This window comes from Cherax quadricarinatus, chromosome 31 (genome assembly GCF_038502225.1).
Source record: "Cherax quadricarinatus isolate ZL_2023a chromosome 31, ASM3850222v1, whole genome shotgun sequence".
Classification (NCBI taxonomy): domain Eukaryota; kingdom Metazoa; phylum Arthropoda; class Malacostraca; order Decapoda; family Parastacidae; genus Cherax; species Cherax quadricarinatus.
This window is the reverse complement of record NC_091322.1, coordinates 5,869,901-5,887,400: the sequence shown is the minus strand read 5'-3', so window position 1 is coordinate 5,887,400 and position 17,500 is coordinate 5,869,901. Positions and strand designations below refer to the sequence as shown.

Sequence of the window (17,500 nt, the reverse complement as noted above, 5' to 3'; positions counted from 1 at the left end):
TAGCACTTTTTGCTTCCTCGCCACTTCCTCCATGAAGCAAAGCAGAATGTTTGATTCTTGCTGTCTTAAGCATAGACAACAATGTCCACTATCTTTACCATGGTAATAAAGTGGGAGCAGTATTTTCCTTAATTGTCCTGCTAAGGTAAGAGATGGACTGTCTCTTATTAAACTACACTTTGCAACACTGGACTGCAAGGAGCGTCGGTCGCTTGACCACGTCGCATACTCGTACTGCATCTGGGATCAATTACTTGATGTAGTAGTAAACAAGATGCTTGCCCCTTCTGAGAGGGCTGGGCCCCTCAGGGCTGAAGGGGGCTGAAAGGGGCTGAAGGGGCTGATACCCCCCTCCTGGAGAAAATTTCTCCACAATCTGCGAACAGGGATAAATAGGACTCTCCTCCTTCACGTCACTTTTGTATACTAACACAGTGCTGGTCACAGAACTGATTCCTTAACTCACACTTGTTAATGTTGTTCATTCTGATTCTGATTCCTAGACTAACACAGGCACGTTTTTTTTTCTGTTTGCGTGCGTACGTGTGTTGTGTGTATTCACCTATGTGTGGTTGTAGGGGGTCGATTCATAGCTCCTGGCTCCGCCTCTTCACTGATCGCTACTAGGTCCTCTCTCCCCCTGCTCCATGAGCCTCATCATGCCTCATCTTAAAACTATGTATGGTTCCTGCCTCCACTACATCACTTGCCAGACTATTCCACTTCCTGACAACTCTATGACTGAAGAAATACTTGTGTCTGTATGTGTCTCTGTGTCTTTATTTGTCTGAGTATCTCAGTGTCTGTGTGTTCCTGTCTGTGTGTGTCTATGTGTCGTCTGTCTGTCTGTCTGTCTGTCTCTCTCTCTGTCTGTCTGTCTGTCTGTCTCTGTCTCTCTCTCTCTCTCTCTCTCTCTCTCTCTCTCTCTCTCTCTCTCTCAATTCTCCACACTAGAGTAATTTTTGTCAAAAGAGCCTCTTTTAAAATATATTTTGGCAGTTTGTTTTCAGTTAAACAAATATATATATAATATTCCTAAGTTCTAATCTTTTTGAGATTAGTCCTCCTGTATTAGCATAGAAAATCTTCAGAAATATATTACTCTCAATGTTGCTCTTTTTCCCATTTGTTTCAATGTGATTTTCATCTATCCTGCTGTCGTTTCTCTGAAAAAAAAAATTGACAGATTCGTATTGACCTGTTACTCTAAGAACTTTTTTTCTTCCCCACTTCTACCTTCACTCAACCTCTTAGTAGTGTTTACGAAATCTTTGATTTTCACTCCTATCCTCCTTTGAAGGTTCTCTAATTAGTATATCCTTATAATCCTCTAATTTCTCAATGTCCTTGGTTTTTTTTCTAAATTCTTCCTTATGCTTAATCTGTGCGAATGTTTTTTCAGTAGCCCAAGGTTTTTTTTTTTTTCATCTTTTCCAATACAATTGTTGGTCACGGTGGATTTTATCATCTCATCTGTGTGTTGTTGATTTTTTTTTTGGCTAATACCACCTGTTGCTTCATCTCTGCGTTTTCTCTAGTGAATTATGGAAAACTATTTTCAATCTTAGATTTATATTCTTTCAAACTTTTCTTCTTCTTCTTCTCTAAGCTGCTGTTCTAATTCTATCTTATGCTTAGTTGCTATTGTATAACTATCTTCTAGGTCAGTTTAGACCTTGTCTAAACCTCTAATTTCCTTTTCAGTATCATCTCTATTTTTAAAGAATTTCTGATCTATCATCTCTCTCTCCTTCATTACATCAGCTTGCTCACTTGATGTCTTCTCCATTGGCTGTAAGGCCGCCTTTCAGTCTTATATTTCATTTTTTTAAATCGCATTTTCCCGTATTCGATTTCTCTATTGATCCTTCTTGCCTTAAGAGAATTTCTTAAATTTGAGTCATTGTACCCATTCATCCACTGGTTTACTTGTAGGCAGGTATAAAGAATAGTTGTGGTTAGGACATGTTCCCTCCGCCGCATGTACCAACCCTTCCTCATAAAGACTAACTAGATTTCTCACATACTGTTTTAGGCAAATTTCACGATTACGTTATTTAGGTAAGGTTAAACTATCCTGTATAAAAAAAAATAATTTATAACATACAGTGTCAATAAATTAAATATTACGTAGAGGCGATAACAGTTTTTGAAACATATTAAATCAGATAATAACTAAATCTTATGCAACAGTCACCCGTCCCAAAGTCTTAGCCATAATGAGCTACTAGCTTTGATTAGGAGGATGGGTTGGTGTATGCTTGCGTGTATGAGATAGATTAAGTAGAATAGCTAGAGAGAGAGACACTCAGTCGTCGCCTCCAGGATATCACTTGGCGATCTAGTGTTCACGAGCCTCACAAACGGAGGAGGAGGAGCGAAGATAATGAGAAGGAGCTGTGACGAGGGTAGATGGGAAACGATGAGAGGTAGCGGTATTAAGCAATGAAAAAGGGGACCGATGAATAGAGGGGCGTGATGAGCCATGAAAGAAAGCGATGAGGAGCGATGAGCAAGGACAGTGAGGAGCGATGAGGGGTTCATAAGAAATGAGGAGAGATGGGAAGGTTCGGTGAGAATGGGCAACGAGAAGACCCGACAAGGAGCGAAGAGAGTAGAGAAGAGGGATGATGAGAAAGAGACGGGGGAAGAGGGATGATGAGAGAGAGGAATTAGAGTGCTGAAGAGAACTAATACTGATGGTAGAATGCTTAACGAAGTCTCCCAGCTCAGGCTGACTGAAGTCTCCCAGTTCAGGCTGACTGAAGTCTCCCAGTTCAGGCTGACTGAAGTCTCCCAGTTCAGGCTGACTGAAGTCTCCCAGTTCAGGCTGACTGAAGTCTCCCAGCTCAGGCTGACTGAAGTCTCCCAGTTCAGGCTGACTGAAGTCTCCCAGTTCAGGCTGACTGAAGTCTCCCAGCTCAGGCTGACTGAAGTCTCCCAGCTCAGGCTGACTGAAGTCTCCCAGTTCAGGCTGACTGAAGTCTCCCAGTTCAGGCTGACTGAAGTCTCCCAGTTCAGGCTGACTGAAGTCTCCCAGTTCAGGCTGACTGAAGTCTTCCAGTTCAGGCTGACTGAAGTCTCCCAGTTCAGGCTGACTGAAGTCTCCCAGTTCAGGCTGACTGAAGTCTCCCAGTTCAGGCTGACTGAAGTCTCCCAATTCAGGCTGACTGAAGTCTCCCAATTCAGGCTGACTGAAGTCTCCCAATTCAGGCTGACTGAAGTCTCCCAGTTCAGGCTGGCTGAAGTCTCCCAATTCAGGCTGACTGAAGTCTCTCAGTTCAGGCTGACTGAAGTCTCCCAGTTCAGGCTGACTGAAGTCTCCCAGTTCAGGCTGACTGAAGTCTCCCAGTTCAGGCTGACTGAAGTCTCCCAGTTCAGGCTGACTGAAGTCTCCCAGTTCAGGCTGACTGAAGTCTCCCGGCTCAGGCTGACAATTACCTACTGCACAAGACTGCTCCTGCGCTACATATGCATTAGATAAACAAAATTCTTGTCTTGGGAAAGCCTGGCTGCCAGATTAGATTTTCTGCATCGCAGTTAGCGGACAGAGGATCGAGTCTCCACTACTCTTTCCCCTGAGTGGTCCACACGGATTGAGATCGTCATACTAATGTAGTAGTAGTAGTAGTAGTAGTAGTAGTAGTAGTAGTAGCAGTAGTAGTAGTAGTAGTAGTAGTAGTAGTAGTAGTAGTAGTAGTAATAACAATAATAATAATAATAATAATAATAATAATCTTGCCCTGTCCTTGTGAAATAACCTGAAATTAATTATATTATTATTTTAACGTTATTAATTTTATTATACGTTACATGCGCTGAACCTGTATGGGTTACATAGCAATATTTTTTTTAAGTTGTTGCTCTAGTTATGAAAAGCGTCACGTCTAGTGCAGTCGTTGTGCTAAGATACTTCTAATTCCACTAACACTGAGCACGACAACACAGCGTGGCTATCAGCCTCTCTAAACGCCCTTCCCGTCAAGGATGCTACAGAGAGTCTGAAGCAACGTAATGCATTGCCACACTTAGGCAGGTGTCAGAGTGGTGTTGAGGCAGGTGTCAGAGTGGTGTTGAGGCAGGTGTCAAGTGTTGAGACTGAGGAAGGTGTCAAGTGGTGCTGAGGGAGATAAGAGAGATATGGTCGGGGAGGAAGGAGCTTCCAAGGCGGCTGATGTACGCCTCGTGTAGTAGCTTGCGTCTTATCCTCCTCTCTTAACTCTCCCCAGACTGCTCTTCCGAGAGGCACATCTCGCAGTCTGGTGGAGATGGTGGTAGTTTATTCGTCAGGATACTAAGCCAGGAGTGACGGCGCGGTGACGACTGCGGCTCCTGATGTAATGGTAATGGGATTGTGATGGTGATGAGCTGGTGGATGTGACGCAGAGGTGATGTATTGTATAGTGACTTTGACCTTGTCTCTGGCATCTATCGTGGCACAGACAACAGGTCTGTTCTCTGGAAATAAAGTCTGAGGTTTACGTCATATATTTGATCAAGGAATCGAAGAATTAATCTGAATTGTTGCTCTCATTTGAACTGTTGCTCAAAGCAAGATTTACGCTCGCTTATAACAGCTAACAAACTTTATATAAGATGACAGCGCGTGGCCACACATGTCGACTTGTACCATCCGCTTTGTCACTGATAACTTCAAAAGCCAATTTAAAGTTAATCACGAACATTAGCGAAGGGGACGACAGTAAACCCACCTTCAACATGACAATCTGACAACTAGTATTCTCTCTCTCTCTCTTTCTCTCTCTCTCTCTTTCGAAGCCTGGGCAGAGAAATGTTGGCATTTAAATTGTTTTAGGTATGCATTTTTAATATTAAGCAGCATGTCTACAGAAAGGACATTTTAGATTTTGCTCCGAGAGTCGAGTTCATTGCACAGCACCAGTCACCTCGCGGGTGAACATACCCTTATGAAAACAGTACATTACACTCCAAGAAGTTGACCTGCCACTGACGATATCAAACTCCATCCCTGGTTGCAATATGCAGGTGTCACTACCTTTACACTGAAAATCTACGTATCCACAAATATCACTATCTTAACAAATCACCAGTATTTAACTGTAGCAAATCCTGCATATTTTTGTTAAATGCCACCAATCTTAGTTACAGAGTGCTTCAGCTGTTCATTAATGTCAGTGGTATTATTTCTCTGCTCGTGTTATCTGCCGGAGAGATGTTTATCATATTCTCCTCACACTTTACACTGATTTTTCCTCCTCTGGAGTTGCTACACCGATCTTCTACATAAACAGGTAACCCAAATGAATCCTGCTTACCAATAGTCTCAACTTTTCATCTTTCTTATCGTAATGTTTCAGCTAATACAACCTTATTGACTACTACACTTTTCTCGGTAAATTTGTCCTCTAGATTTTTAACTAGATTTCTCGTTATTTACTACAATGTTTCTCCAAATCTGTTGTTTACATTTCCTTGTTGTTCTCACATTCCTGCTAACTAGTCGGCTCTCTCATTCTCTGCAGAATTAATATGATATGGTATCCACACAATCATTATCAATATTTTATCTTAAACATTTTAACATTTATTTCCCCTACAATACTGTTAATATTTCTGGAGATTAATTTCAGTTGATGTCACGTCCTGATCTCTTGCACACTTTTCAAGATGTCTGACAAACTTTTGGTTTCTAACTTCAGTAATCGGTGATTCACATCACAACATTCAGGATCTATCTATCCATCAGTGTCTGGTCAAGACCTCATTTAGCGATATATTCGGCTTCCTCATTTTGAGTTTCATCTTAACCATTACCTTACTTTCCTCTTATGTAGGTTTCGATTTAATATCCTCCCTGCTTTGACAGGGTTATTTATGCAGTTCATAATTTAGGTCATTAACAGTTACATTTTTAAAACTCTTCCCTGATTCTACCCTTCATTATGAACAATTTTAAATTCTTTATAAATGTTGTTTACAATACGTCTTAATAATCTAATGGAAACAATAGCATTACTGTATTTTTTCTTGTTTCAAATGCTTTAATCTTAAGCTATAAATTCTGGTAGTTCGAGGGGAGCTCAGAATTCTGACAGCTGGAGCCTCCTGGGCTCGCTCTAGTTTGTTGAATCTTGCTTTACCAAGAGTCAGGAGAACAATACAATGTACGTTTTATGAAGTACTTGCATTAATGCTCCACTTGCGTACCATTTCAGCGTTTTAAGTGGTCTTAACTTATTATTACCATTTCTTGTTTCATTTATCACGTTCTCTCTGCTGTTTTATTCCTACATACAGCGTTGCTATTTGAAAATTCTCTTCGTTTTTCTTAACATACTTTTGTTTTCACTTCTGAAGTTGCAGATCTAACTTCTCGGCACTTTGCACCAAGTTCTTTCAGTGATTGTACTATTGTCAAAACACAGAGTGAGTCGATATATCGTAAGTAAAACCCTACACTATAAATAATCCCCTTTTTAAGTGATTTTGACAAGTGTGTTTATTTAAACATTAATCAATAAAATGGAGACACCTTCTCGGGGTGTTCCCATTCTGATTTTTTCCTTGAAACAATACTCTTGGCTCCTCTGTCGTTTAGATACTTCTTAATCCACATATATTGTCTTTTGAACTTCCATCCATACAATTTAATCTATTATTACTAATAATCACAGGGAAGAGTTAAACCCGTAGAGGTCATATAACGCATGTGGAGAGGGAGGTAACCAGGTTAGAATCAAAGTATAAAATAGGTCGACTTTCCCTTACCGACATAAAGGTCTTGAGCTACGTCGAGAATCTTCTTTAAATCAACTTAGAATGAATATTGTGTTTATCATTTACAAAAAATATTTCTAGGTAATATACAGCCCCTTTGCATTCCATGAAACCACTTAAGGTGGAATCTAGTTTATCTTCTGTTTCATACTATAATCTAGTAAGTAGTATTCTAACATTTTACGTCTTGAACACATGTCAGTCATTTCTTTTAAGAACAATATAATGATTGTTTTATTCATTTTGGGGAGGATGTCTCTTGATAAATATGACCAATTAAATTTGAAGGAGATTGGTTGCCCTTTCACTTTAGCAAGAGTTTTAATTAACCCACAAGTGAAACCGTCTTTCCAAGGGACTGGTGAGATCTCTTTAATTTAATTACATTTCTTATTTGCAAATCACTAACTGGCGTATCAGCTATGTGTAATGCTTAAGGTGATGTTGTCTCCTTTTTTTTCACTGTTGTTGATTCCGCATCTCCGTAATGTCGTATGGTTGAGGCGCAGATGATTCGCGGAACCATCCATCCATTGCTTCTGCTCTCTCCTGGAGGATTCAGATGTGCTGACTCGGCAGTACTTTTCTTGAGGCTTTTTTCCAATCTTCCGTGAAATTCTTTCGCTGTGTATACTTGCCACGAAAGTCTTCCATGCCTCTCTGGCCAGAGTTCTAGCTTCTTTGGCTGCAATTACTACTGGCTTTAAGAATTCTTTGTTTTAATTGACTGAATTCACACTACACATTGCAGTTGCTTTCCTAACAAGGGCATTACAATATTTCACCTTTTCATTAAGGACCCACTTACCTTTTTTCCTCTTTTTCGCACATTTTGATTGGGAATAGCGTCAGATAAAACATCGACCACTTGATCAAGTGATTCAGGCAACAAGTGATTTTTATACCAGTCACTATTATCACTGACGAAGGCATTAATATTTTTCTCTTCGAGTATGGCCAAGTTTTGGGAGATCAGCGAGCCAACAATTATGTCAGCTGAGGTCAGCCAATGCATGTTTTTAATTTGGCACGAATAATTAATCCTGCCCAGGATTCTGGGATTCTCACACACATTTGTAAGTTTGTGAAATCTATTACGATTAACACTGCTGCTTGTGCCCTCAGATCTCAACTTGAGATTTTGAGCGCTGTTGTCTTCCACCATGAGAGTGAGCTCCTCATAACAGTAGCTCTGGGAGCTCCTCAGCTCTAAAAGTCCTAGCAGAAACCTAACATTGATGACGTTCAGTGCATATCTAAGGTACACAAATAACCCGCACATAAAAGAGAGAAGCTTACGACGACGTTTCGGTCCGACTTGGACCATTTACAAAGTCACACAGTGTGACTTTGTAAATGGTCCAAGTCGGACCGAAACATCGTCGTAAGCTTCTCTCTTTTATGTGCGGGTTATTTGTGTATCGTTCCAGTCACGGTATTGTGCCTTTTTTGTTACATATCTAAGGTGAAGCAGCAATGTGATAGTCTCAACTCTGTTGTCATATTAGCGTCCCACTTTTTCTACGGGACTACTATTCTTGACATACCATATATATATTGTTATCAGTAATGGGGAAGCAGTATTTATTAGATCCAATAAACACTGGACTGTGCCATCTACATCATTTTACAGTACGTATTCTTCTCAAATTAAAAACTGCACCAACCATAACGTAGATAGAAAATTCGTCATTCGTATATACACACACAGATTAAACCTATACACTCATAAGCTAAAAATTTCAGCATCCTTTTAAAATTTATTAAATCAGTGATGCTAAAAACGTCCTTGAAATCTCTCTAAACTTCCCGGCGATTTTAATATATAACCCAAGACTGAACCTGTAAGTCTGAAGCCGAGAGACCACTATTCAAATATGTATTACAATTAGCAACAGAGAGAGGAACAGGATTCCTAGCAAGCAGGTGATTTAGGGCGAGACGTGTGTTCTCTAACTTTTTCTTTGATTTCACTCAGTGTAATGATTCTTGTGGATAGAGGAGGACCTTGTAAAACTAGCTCCTTTGCAAAGCCCACTGAACCTTCAACGTCCCAAGGACATTCCGATGAATATGGCCATTCAGCTCCTGTGAGGCTGTTGTAGTGTCTATTAGAATACGTTCAATTTAGCATCCACCCATCACAAACATGGCTTAGGCTGGTGCAAAGATGAGTGAGCGTCTCATTGGAATATACTGTATGTCACCAGAAAAACAAAGAACTATTGGAATCCAAGTATACTAAGTTCAGATACACTATGGCAAGCAATGAAGATGGAAAAAGTGAGGATAGCACAGAAAGGAGAAAGAGAGAGAGAGAGAGAGAGAGAGAGAGAGAGAGAGAGAGAGAGAGAGAGAGAGAGAGAGAGAGAGAGAGAGAGAGAGAAAGAACCCTCTCATTTAGACCACACCCCAGGAGGGTAGCCGACATCAGAGCATGTGAGAACAAGTGAAGGCACCTTCACTGCAGACACAGCAACATAAGTATGGTGCCAAGGCCTACACATGAAACGGGTACCATAGTCAGCTCCACAAATTAACGAATTTGAGTATATGAATATTAAGAACAGAACTACTGCTTTCTCTGATATATGTGAAGGATTTGTCCGACATGATCGAATTTTACGTCTGACGATATGAAACCAATGAAAGAGAATGCAAATAATGGACAGATACAGAGACCTCGACAAGATACTGTTTTGCCAAATAACTTGCAGAGTTTAACTCAAATAAAAGAGGAATGAGGATTAGAGAGAAAGAAAGCAGATACAAAAATGGAGCATAACTTGAAGAAGTAAATGAGGAGAATCAATGCTCATAACAGAGACAGAAAAGAACCTGGTAGTGAGCATCATAATAACATATCGCTATAGATGTGCGGATAAATCAGGTGCATCGGGTTGAGTTCTGGGTGTTCTGCAGGACCGTAGGAAATGATATAAAAATAACTTAGAGCTTCTCATATTGTACATACTGTCTGTTGTGACAAAAGTACCTATATGGGATCAAACCTGATTAAATCTCATTCCACAGTCAATGTATGATGTATAACAAATAATAATAATAATAATAATAATAATAATAATAATAATAATAATAATAATAATAATAATAACAATAATAATAATAATAATAATAATAATAATAATAATAATAATAACAATAATAATAATAATAATAATAATAATATGCACGATGTATGTAAGGCCCATTATAGACTATGCAGCTTACCCTTCCTTCCCTGATAATGCATGTGCAACAGCTATAGAAGATACAAAGGTCTTCAACAAATTTTGTTCCAGAGTTGAGAACATAAAATATGAAAATAGTCAGAGAACAGAACATTATCATCATGGAGAAGACAGAAGGGATGTGATTATGACGTAAAAAATCCTAGAAGGTACAAACAGAATAAACCGGGCTATTAAAGAAGGAACATTCATAGATAATGGATAGAAGATGAAAACACACAGGTACCGAAGGAATGACGAAAGTATTTCTTTAGTCTTACGATGTTGAAGAAGCTAAATAAGCAAGCTAGATGGATGGTTGGGAGAAAGTAAGAGTGAATAGGAGGAAAAAATCGGCCAAGACAGCTTAAGAGAACATGAGCTGTGACTCCACTCTCTCAAATACAACCTTGTGAGCACAACTCAATAAACACAAACTTCGAAGCCTTATCACGAACACCTGTCCGTCGCCTGAAATTACCACACTACTACTCCTCTTCCTCTTCCTCTTCCTCTTCTCAACACTACTTTCCTCTTCCTCACTCCTGTCACCCCATTCCTCCTCTTACTCTCCTCCCTCCTCGCAAGTTATCTGCAGTGAGCCATACCTCATGCCAGCACTGCAGCCTGACTGATTACCCATTATTCATCATGGAAGCAAATTGGCCCCATCTAATGGTTGCGTGGGTTTGATTAAAAGAGAGGCCCCTAAATATTCGGGCATTAGCATAAGGACGTCCCTCTTGGCCCGTCGAGCAGCGCAGCAACCCAGAAAATTGGTCCTGGGGTGGAAATTCCATTTGAAGGAGGCACGGCTCACAGGGGCGGATGATCATACCAATTTTGAGTCTAAATTCTCTAGTTCTTCCAGAACCCGACCTTGTCGTTCACTGCTGCATTGTACGTGTTCTACCTTGTGCCATGCTGCCATCCTAAGCTCAGCCTTGCTTGAGACTCGTTCTGAGCTCTACCTTGCTCGTTGCTGTCATCTTGAACTCTACCTTGCTCGGTGCTGTCATCCTAAGCTCAACCTTGCTTGAGACTGTCGTTCTGAGCTCTACCTTGCTCGTTGCTGTCATCCTAAGCTCAACCTTGCTTGAGACTGTCGTTCTGAGCTCTACCTTGCTCGTTGCTGTCATCCTGAGCTCTACCTTGCTCGGTGCTGTCATCCTAAGCTCAACCTTGCTTGAGACTGTCGTTCTGAGCTTTACCTTGCTCGGTGCTGTCATCCTGAGCTCTACCTTGCTCGGTGCTGTCATCTTGAGCTCAACCTTGCTTGAGACTGTCGTTCTGAGCTCTACCTTGCTCGGTGCTGTCATCCTGAGCTCTACCTTGCTCGGTGCTGTCATCCTGAGCTCTACCTTGCTCGGTGCTGTCATCCTAAGCTCAACCTTGCTTGAGACTGTCGTCCTGAGCTTTACCTACCATGAGGCTGTTGTTCTGAGTTTTGTTACGCACGAGGCTATGTCATCTTAAGCCGCGTCGCACCAGTGACATACTTTTACCATTCAATCGTCATCTTTAAGACAACCACTTAATATTAATTAACTAAGAGAGTGTCAGTAGCTGCCCGATCCGAGAAAGGCATTCGCGTATCCCACAGCCCCAGCCCCCTCTACCTCATTGCACGCAAAAGGAACAGTGCTGAGTGAGGTTTAAGCTTCTATTGCAGTTCAGTATTAACACTGAAGAGGTAATCATAAGAGATATACACAAGCCATCTCATGGAAACTGATATACTGGGTGGACTGGGTTTAAACTTGTAAGTTTATTTTGACACAGGTACGCATAAGTTCAATTATCATACGTAGTGTAAATTACCCAGGATAACTCAACAGTTAAATTACTCGGTGTGACAAGATGCTTGACAGACGGTGTAAAATACTATAGATATTTTTAGGTAAGTTATTTAATTTAGTTATTTTTAATTAAGTTATTTACTTTAGATAATTTTACAGTAATTAATAATAAACAAACACAATGAAATATATTCTTTCGTTAAGTTCAGAATGATTTTTGCGAAATTTTTGCATACACAAATTTTCGCTTGCCTTATTCGGCAAGAAGAGCGTTGCTATTTAAGCCAAAATAGCAAGTTTTACGTATATGGCACGATATATATATATATATATATATATATATATATATATATATATATATATATGTCGTGCCGAGTATGTAAAACTGGTCAATTAGCAAGAACTCATTTAAAATTAAGTCTTTTCTGAAATTTTCTCTTACACGTTTAAAGATATATTTTTTTCATTAATGTTAATGTAAAAAATTTTGATTTTGCACAAAAAGAATCTTAGAAAACTTACCTAACCTTATTATAAGAAGAACAATTTATTTTAGCCTAACCCAACTAAATATATTTTAGATTTGTTTACAGTAATTTAATACTAAACAAACACAGTGAAATATTTTTTTTTCTTTAGGTTCAGAATGATTTTGCCGAAATTATTGCATACACAATTTTTCGCTTGTCCTATATGGCAAGATGAGCGTTGCTATTTAAGCCAAGATCGCAAGTTCTGCCTATTCGGCACGACATATATATATATATATATATATATATATATATATATATATATATATATATATATATATATATATATATATATATGTATATATATATATATATATATATATATATATATATATATATATATATATATATATATATATATATATATCAGTACTGTGCAAATTAATTGTGACAGGAGTAAATTTTGTGATTATCTCAAAATATGTCTTAGTCTCCGGCTTAATTAATGTAGTTTTGGTTCTTTTCTTTTCAGAAGAGTTAGCTATCAACTTTTGGCAACCATCTAGCTGTGGTGTTACCCTGTGACTCTTCGTCAGTGCTAGAAACAGCTGTTGTTCTGTAAGGCTATTCCTGCTCCATAAGTGAATGTGGTTTCGCCAAATTCTCCTCTTCAGTGCACGATTACTGCTGAAATTGAAGGTGGATGTTACACCATGGAAACATACAAGTATTGTAGCTTTCAGAAAACATGTTTATTTGAGTATCAGACAGATTGCCGAAAATTTGAGCCTAGGAAAGTCAACTGTTGGTCGGATTCTGAAGAGAGCTGACGACATTGGTGATTGTGGAATGCTACGTCGAGGAAGAAAAACCAAGACAAACACCTCCCGATGGCAAGGTTATCATAAGAAATAGTGTGAAGGACCCCAAGAAAACCAGCAAAGATCTACAGAGAGATTTGGCTTTAACTGGCATAAATGTTGATTCTTCAACTGTTCGATGAAGACTCCTTGAAGTTGGGAGAATTGCCAGAAAGCCGGTAAAGATTGATTATTGACTGCTGCTATGAAGAAAAAACGACTGCGGTGGGCACTCGATCAGATGTGGTGCATTTTGAAGTACATGGGGTACAGATCAGTGGTAGTGAGACGGAGTAAAGGCGAACCTCTTCAGAATGGACACATTCAACAAGCTCTAATATACCCACCTAAAATGTTTTTGGGTAAGTTTACTGCTAAAGTTCCTGGACGGCTTGTTAGTGTTGAGAGAACGATGAACAGTGACAAAAATAAGGCAGTTTTGGCAACTCATATACTTCCCTTTGTTGACAGACACTTTCCTGATGGAGAAGACATTTTCCAGCAGGATTTTGTTCCACGCCACATTTACAGGAAACTGCTGACATACTGTGAAGAGAATGGGCTAAGCGTTTTAAATTGGCCTGGAAACTCTTCTGACCTCAACCCAGTTGAGAATCTATGGGCAATGACCAAACATAGGATCGTAAAACAGGACTGTTCAACTGTGAAGCTAACTGCTGCTGTTATTAAGACTTGGTACTACGATAAAGAACTTGCCAAAACATTAGTCGATCCTGCCAAAGCGTGTAGCAATGCTTATAAAAGCAAAGGGTAGTCATATCTCTTAATAATCAATTATCTGTCATACTGACATATATTTTTCAAATAAATATTAATTTTCCCGATAAATGTCTTATTTCATTACTGTCCAAATAAATCTACACACTACTGTATAAGTCATTTTTATGTAATCACACGAAAACCAACATCACTGTTTAACAAAATATTCATATTAGAAAGAATACAACTCAAAACTAATTCGAACCTTCCACTAAGTATATAATACACCAGTGCTGAGTTTGAAGCCGATCAGAACAGACATTCCTCGGTTATAGCACAAAAAGAAATAACCATAAAGTCACAGTGTCAACGTTCTTTGAGCAAAATACGTCAGGATTTAAAATTTGTAAGTGATCAGAATAATTCTACAGTTACCACACACAAAACAGATAATTCCTTTGTTAATTTTGTTAGGGAAGTTGTCACTTTGTCGTTGATGAAGAAACAGTCTAGTGATGGCACAAAATATGTACACAGTTTATAAATGAAATTATCGTAGTGTAATAATGTTGGTATAATTACCGACAATATGTTAAGTGAAACGACACATATGCAAATAATGCTACATTTTACTGTGGCAACGTTTCGCTCTCCAGGACCTTTGTCAAGCCGTTACTAACAATACAGGGACACAAAGGGTATATTCGCACCTACACATTCCAATAACATTTCTTCTTTCAAGTAAGATATACTAGCTTTGAAAGTTTAAACTTAATCGGAAGATGCATTCTCACGTTATCCCCATTAAACCAATGTCACATTTTGGTTTATAAAATTAGGAAGGTGGCAGTTAAACACCCCAATAACAATCCGAACCTTCCTTGAGGTATGGGACACCGGTTTTAAAAGTCTGAAGCCAGTCAGGAAAGACGTTCCAAAGTTATTGCACAGGAATCTCAGAGGAAAGCAAACAATTCTGTCAACTGCTATAGGAATCCCCTTCCAGGGGATACATAATTGCCTAAATAAACATTCAGACTTAGCACACAGCAATAAAAATCACACACAGTTTAAAAAAACGTCAAAAGACTCGCAAAAATAAAATTCCCTGACGTCCCAAGAGCTGGGAAGCAAAGTGTTTTACTATTTACAAAGCACTTGAACCTACGAGGTAATTCACCTCTCTTGTCGATAAAAAAAAAGGCTATGTAAACTCTCACACAAACACTAGCAAGCTAAAGAGCCCCCTCAAAAATATATATGAATAAATCACACTAACAAGCATACAGGAAAAAATAAATACATCAAATAAATTTAAAATATTCTGGTGAATTACAAAGAAAAAAAACATCAAATGGTCAACATCAAATTGCTCCCTTGAAAGCCAAGCCCTGGGTGGGTCGGCCTCTAGCAATTAGAAAAACACATCACAGGCAGCAACTCGACCGTCTGACCCAGCTGTCTGCTCAACTATCAACTCATTTCACATTTCCTGGTCTTTTCCTGGTCTCCATGTTTACAACCTTGCAATTATCTTTATTCGTTAATAATTTATACCAAAAAACTGACTGGGTAGGGATCGAGCCGTGATTTGCAGATGGAGGATCGAGCCTCCGCTACTCTTTGTCTTGAATGGCCCACACGGGTTTACCACTTTACGAATAATATAACGTGAAATTTGCAGTAATATTGATTTTTAAATTTAAAACACATACCTATATTGCATGTCCTGACTCAACCCGACAACCTTGAAGAATTGCTGGAGGGCTCTTGATCCAAGGATTTAGAGCTACCCTTCTCCTTCTTCAAATCCTAAGAGTTTAGCGTTTCCCAATGAAATAATAATATAAAATAATAAAAAGTATAATAATAATAAAATAATAATCAAAGAAACAAGAGTGACTTTTGTTATCCGCAGCTTCAAGTCTCAGACAACACAGAGAGAACACTGCTTTAAGTCTCCATCTTCCCTCAAGAAACACAATATTCAACACAGTTGGCCAGGAGCCAGCCTGCTGCAGCTGTCACACTCAATACTCAAGAAACACTCAATTACCCAAGAAAATGTCCACCCACACTGGTGGCTCCTCCACCGTCTTCATTTCGTATGTATGTGTGGTCAGGTTATACTTCTTGAAGTGCGGGTCTACCAGAGGGAATTATCACAGGTCTTTGTATAGTATCAGGCTAGAATATTATAATCACGAAGATGCTGACTAATGTAAGCTCTAGGTGTGTATATAGATATACCTCTGGGTGTATACATCAGACTATATATCCATCAGACTATATTGGGATACCGTAAATAACTCAATGCAGCGAATTTTTAAAAGGGGGGTGGACCGGTAAGCCAGTGGAAGGCCTCGGTCAGATGACCAAAAGCTCCAGTGGCGGGTCATCATATGACTAAGACCTGCGTCAGGAAACACTTGTCGTGTTTCCTGGCAAATCTTACCTAACCTAACCTGGCAAACCGCAGTGCATTTCCAAGGACACCAATATCCTGCATTCTGTCGTTCAAAATACACTCACCTATTACGACAAGACAACTACATGTCTGGTCTCTTATTAATATCATTTCCCAGGATGCGACTCACACCAATCGACTATGTTGGTACCTTTGAATAAATTGTTCAGAAACCTGGTAAGTTGATGAGACACTTATTCAATACTTAGGAATATTTATTCTGGAAACACTTCCAGAATAAAGATACCTAAGTGTTGCACAATTGTCTTAGTTTATCACCTAGGTTCCTGATGATAAACCTAGTTTGTTATACCGACAAGTTGTGGAAAACAGACACGTGGGCAAACAGGACATTTTATTATTTAAGCTTTTCGGTCCTGGGAGCTTGTTCACACGAAGGTCACGGATTCAAGGTCCCAAACATAGCGATAATAAAATGTCCTAAGCGTTTACTCAGGTGTCTGTTTTTCAACACTTTGGTACCTGTACAAAAATGGTATATTATACCAAGATGAAGAATCAGACACATGTGCAACAACTGGGTATCTTTATTGTAGACGTTTCGCCATCCAGTGTCTTTATCAATACAAGGACATATCCTGAATAACTTCAAGACTATGGCGCTCTTCACCAACTCCAGGGCTGAGGGACTAATTACCTCATCTTTTGCATACATTTCTACATTCTTCAGGTTATGTCATTGTATTATACTGATGAAGCCATTGGATGGCGAAACGTCTACAATTAAAAATACCCAGATGTTGCACATATATCTAATTCTTCACATTGGTACCTATTTGCAGCTAGATAGTCAGAAGCAACAGATGTAATAACATTTGTTCACATATCTCGCCTAACCTGGGAATCGAACCTGGCTTCTTCGGTTAGCCGAACGCTCTACCACTGAGAGAGAAATGTTGGAACTCACTTTGTGCGTGGCAGGTGTGGAGAAGCAGCAGCAGCAGCATATCTAACACTGCAAAGAGAGTAAAAATGTTAGATTATAATAATTACAATCACTTATAATTTCTCTACAAAAGTTATTTAGGTCAGGTGAGGTTAGGTTAAATTTAGTTAAGTTTTGTGTGGTTAGATTTGCTTGTCTTAATTATCGTTCACCGATAATAAGAATCTTGGGAGCAAGCGTAGCCAATGTAACAGCAGAAAATAATTCTTAGACAGTAACTAACTTACA

At 39.2% G+C, this 17,500-nt stretch overlaps 1 protein-coding gene across 1 annotated transcript in view; it reads right to left on the bottom strand.

The window, feature by feature from the left end:
• Positions 1-17,305, bottom strand: part of LOC128697797 (neuropilin and tolloid-like protein 2) — a 424,451-nt gene extending 407,146 nt beyond the window's left edge. Inside the window, exon 1 of the mRNA XM_070090161.1 lies at positions 17,234-17,305. Coding sequence (XP_069946262.1) covers positions 17,234-17,273 — 40 coding nt within the window. The 5' untranslated portion in view covers positions 17,274-17,305. The remainder of the gene's footprint in view (positions 1-17,233) is intronic.
• Positions 17,306-17,500: the final 195 nt, after the last annotated feature.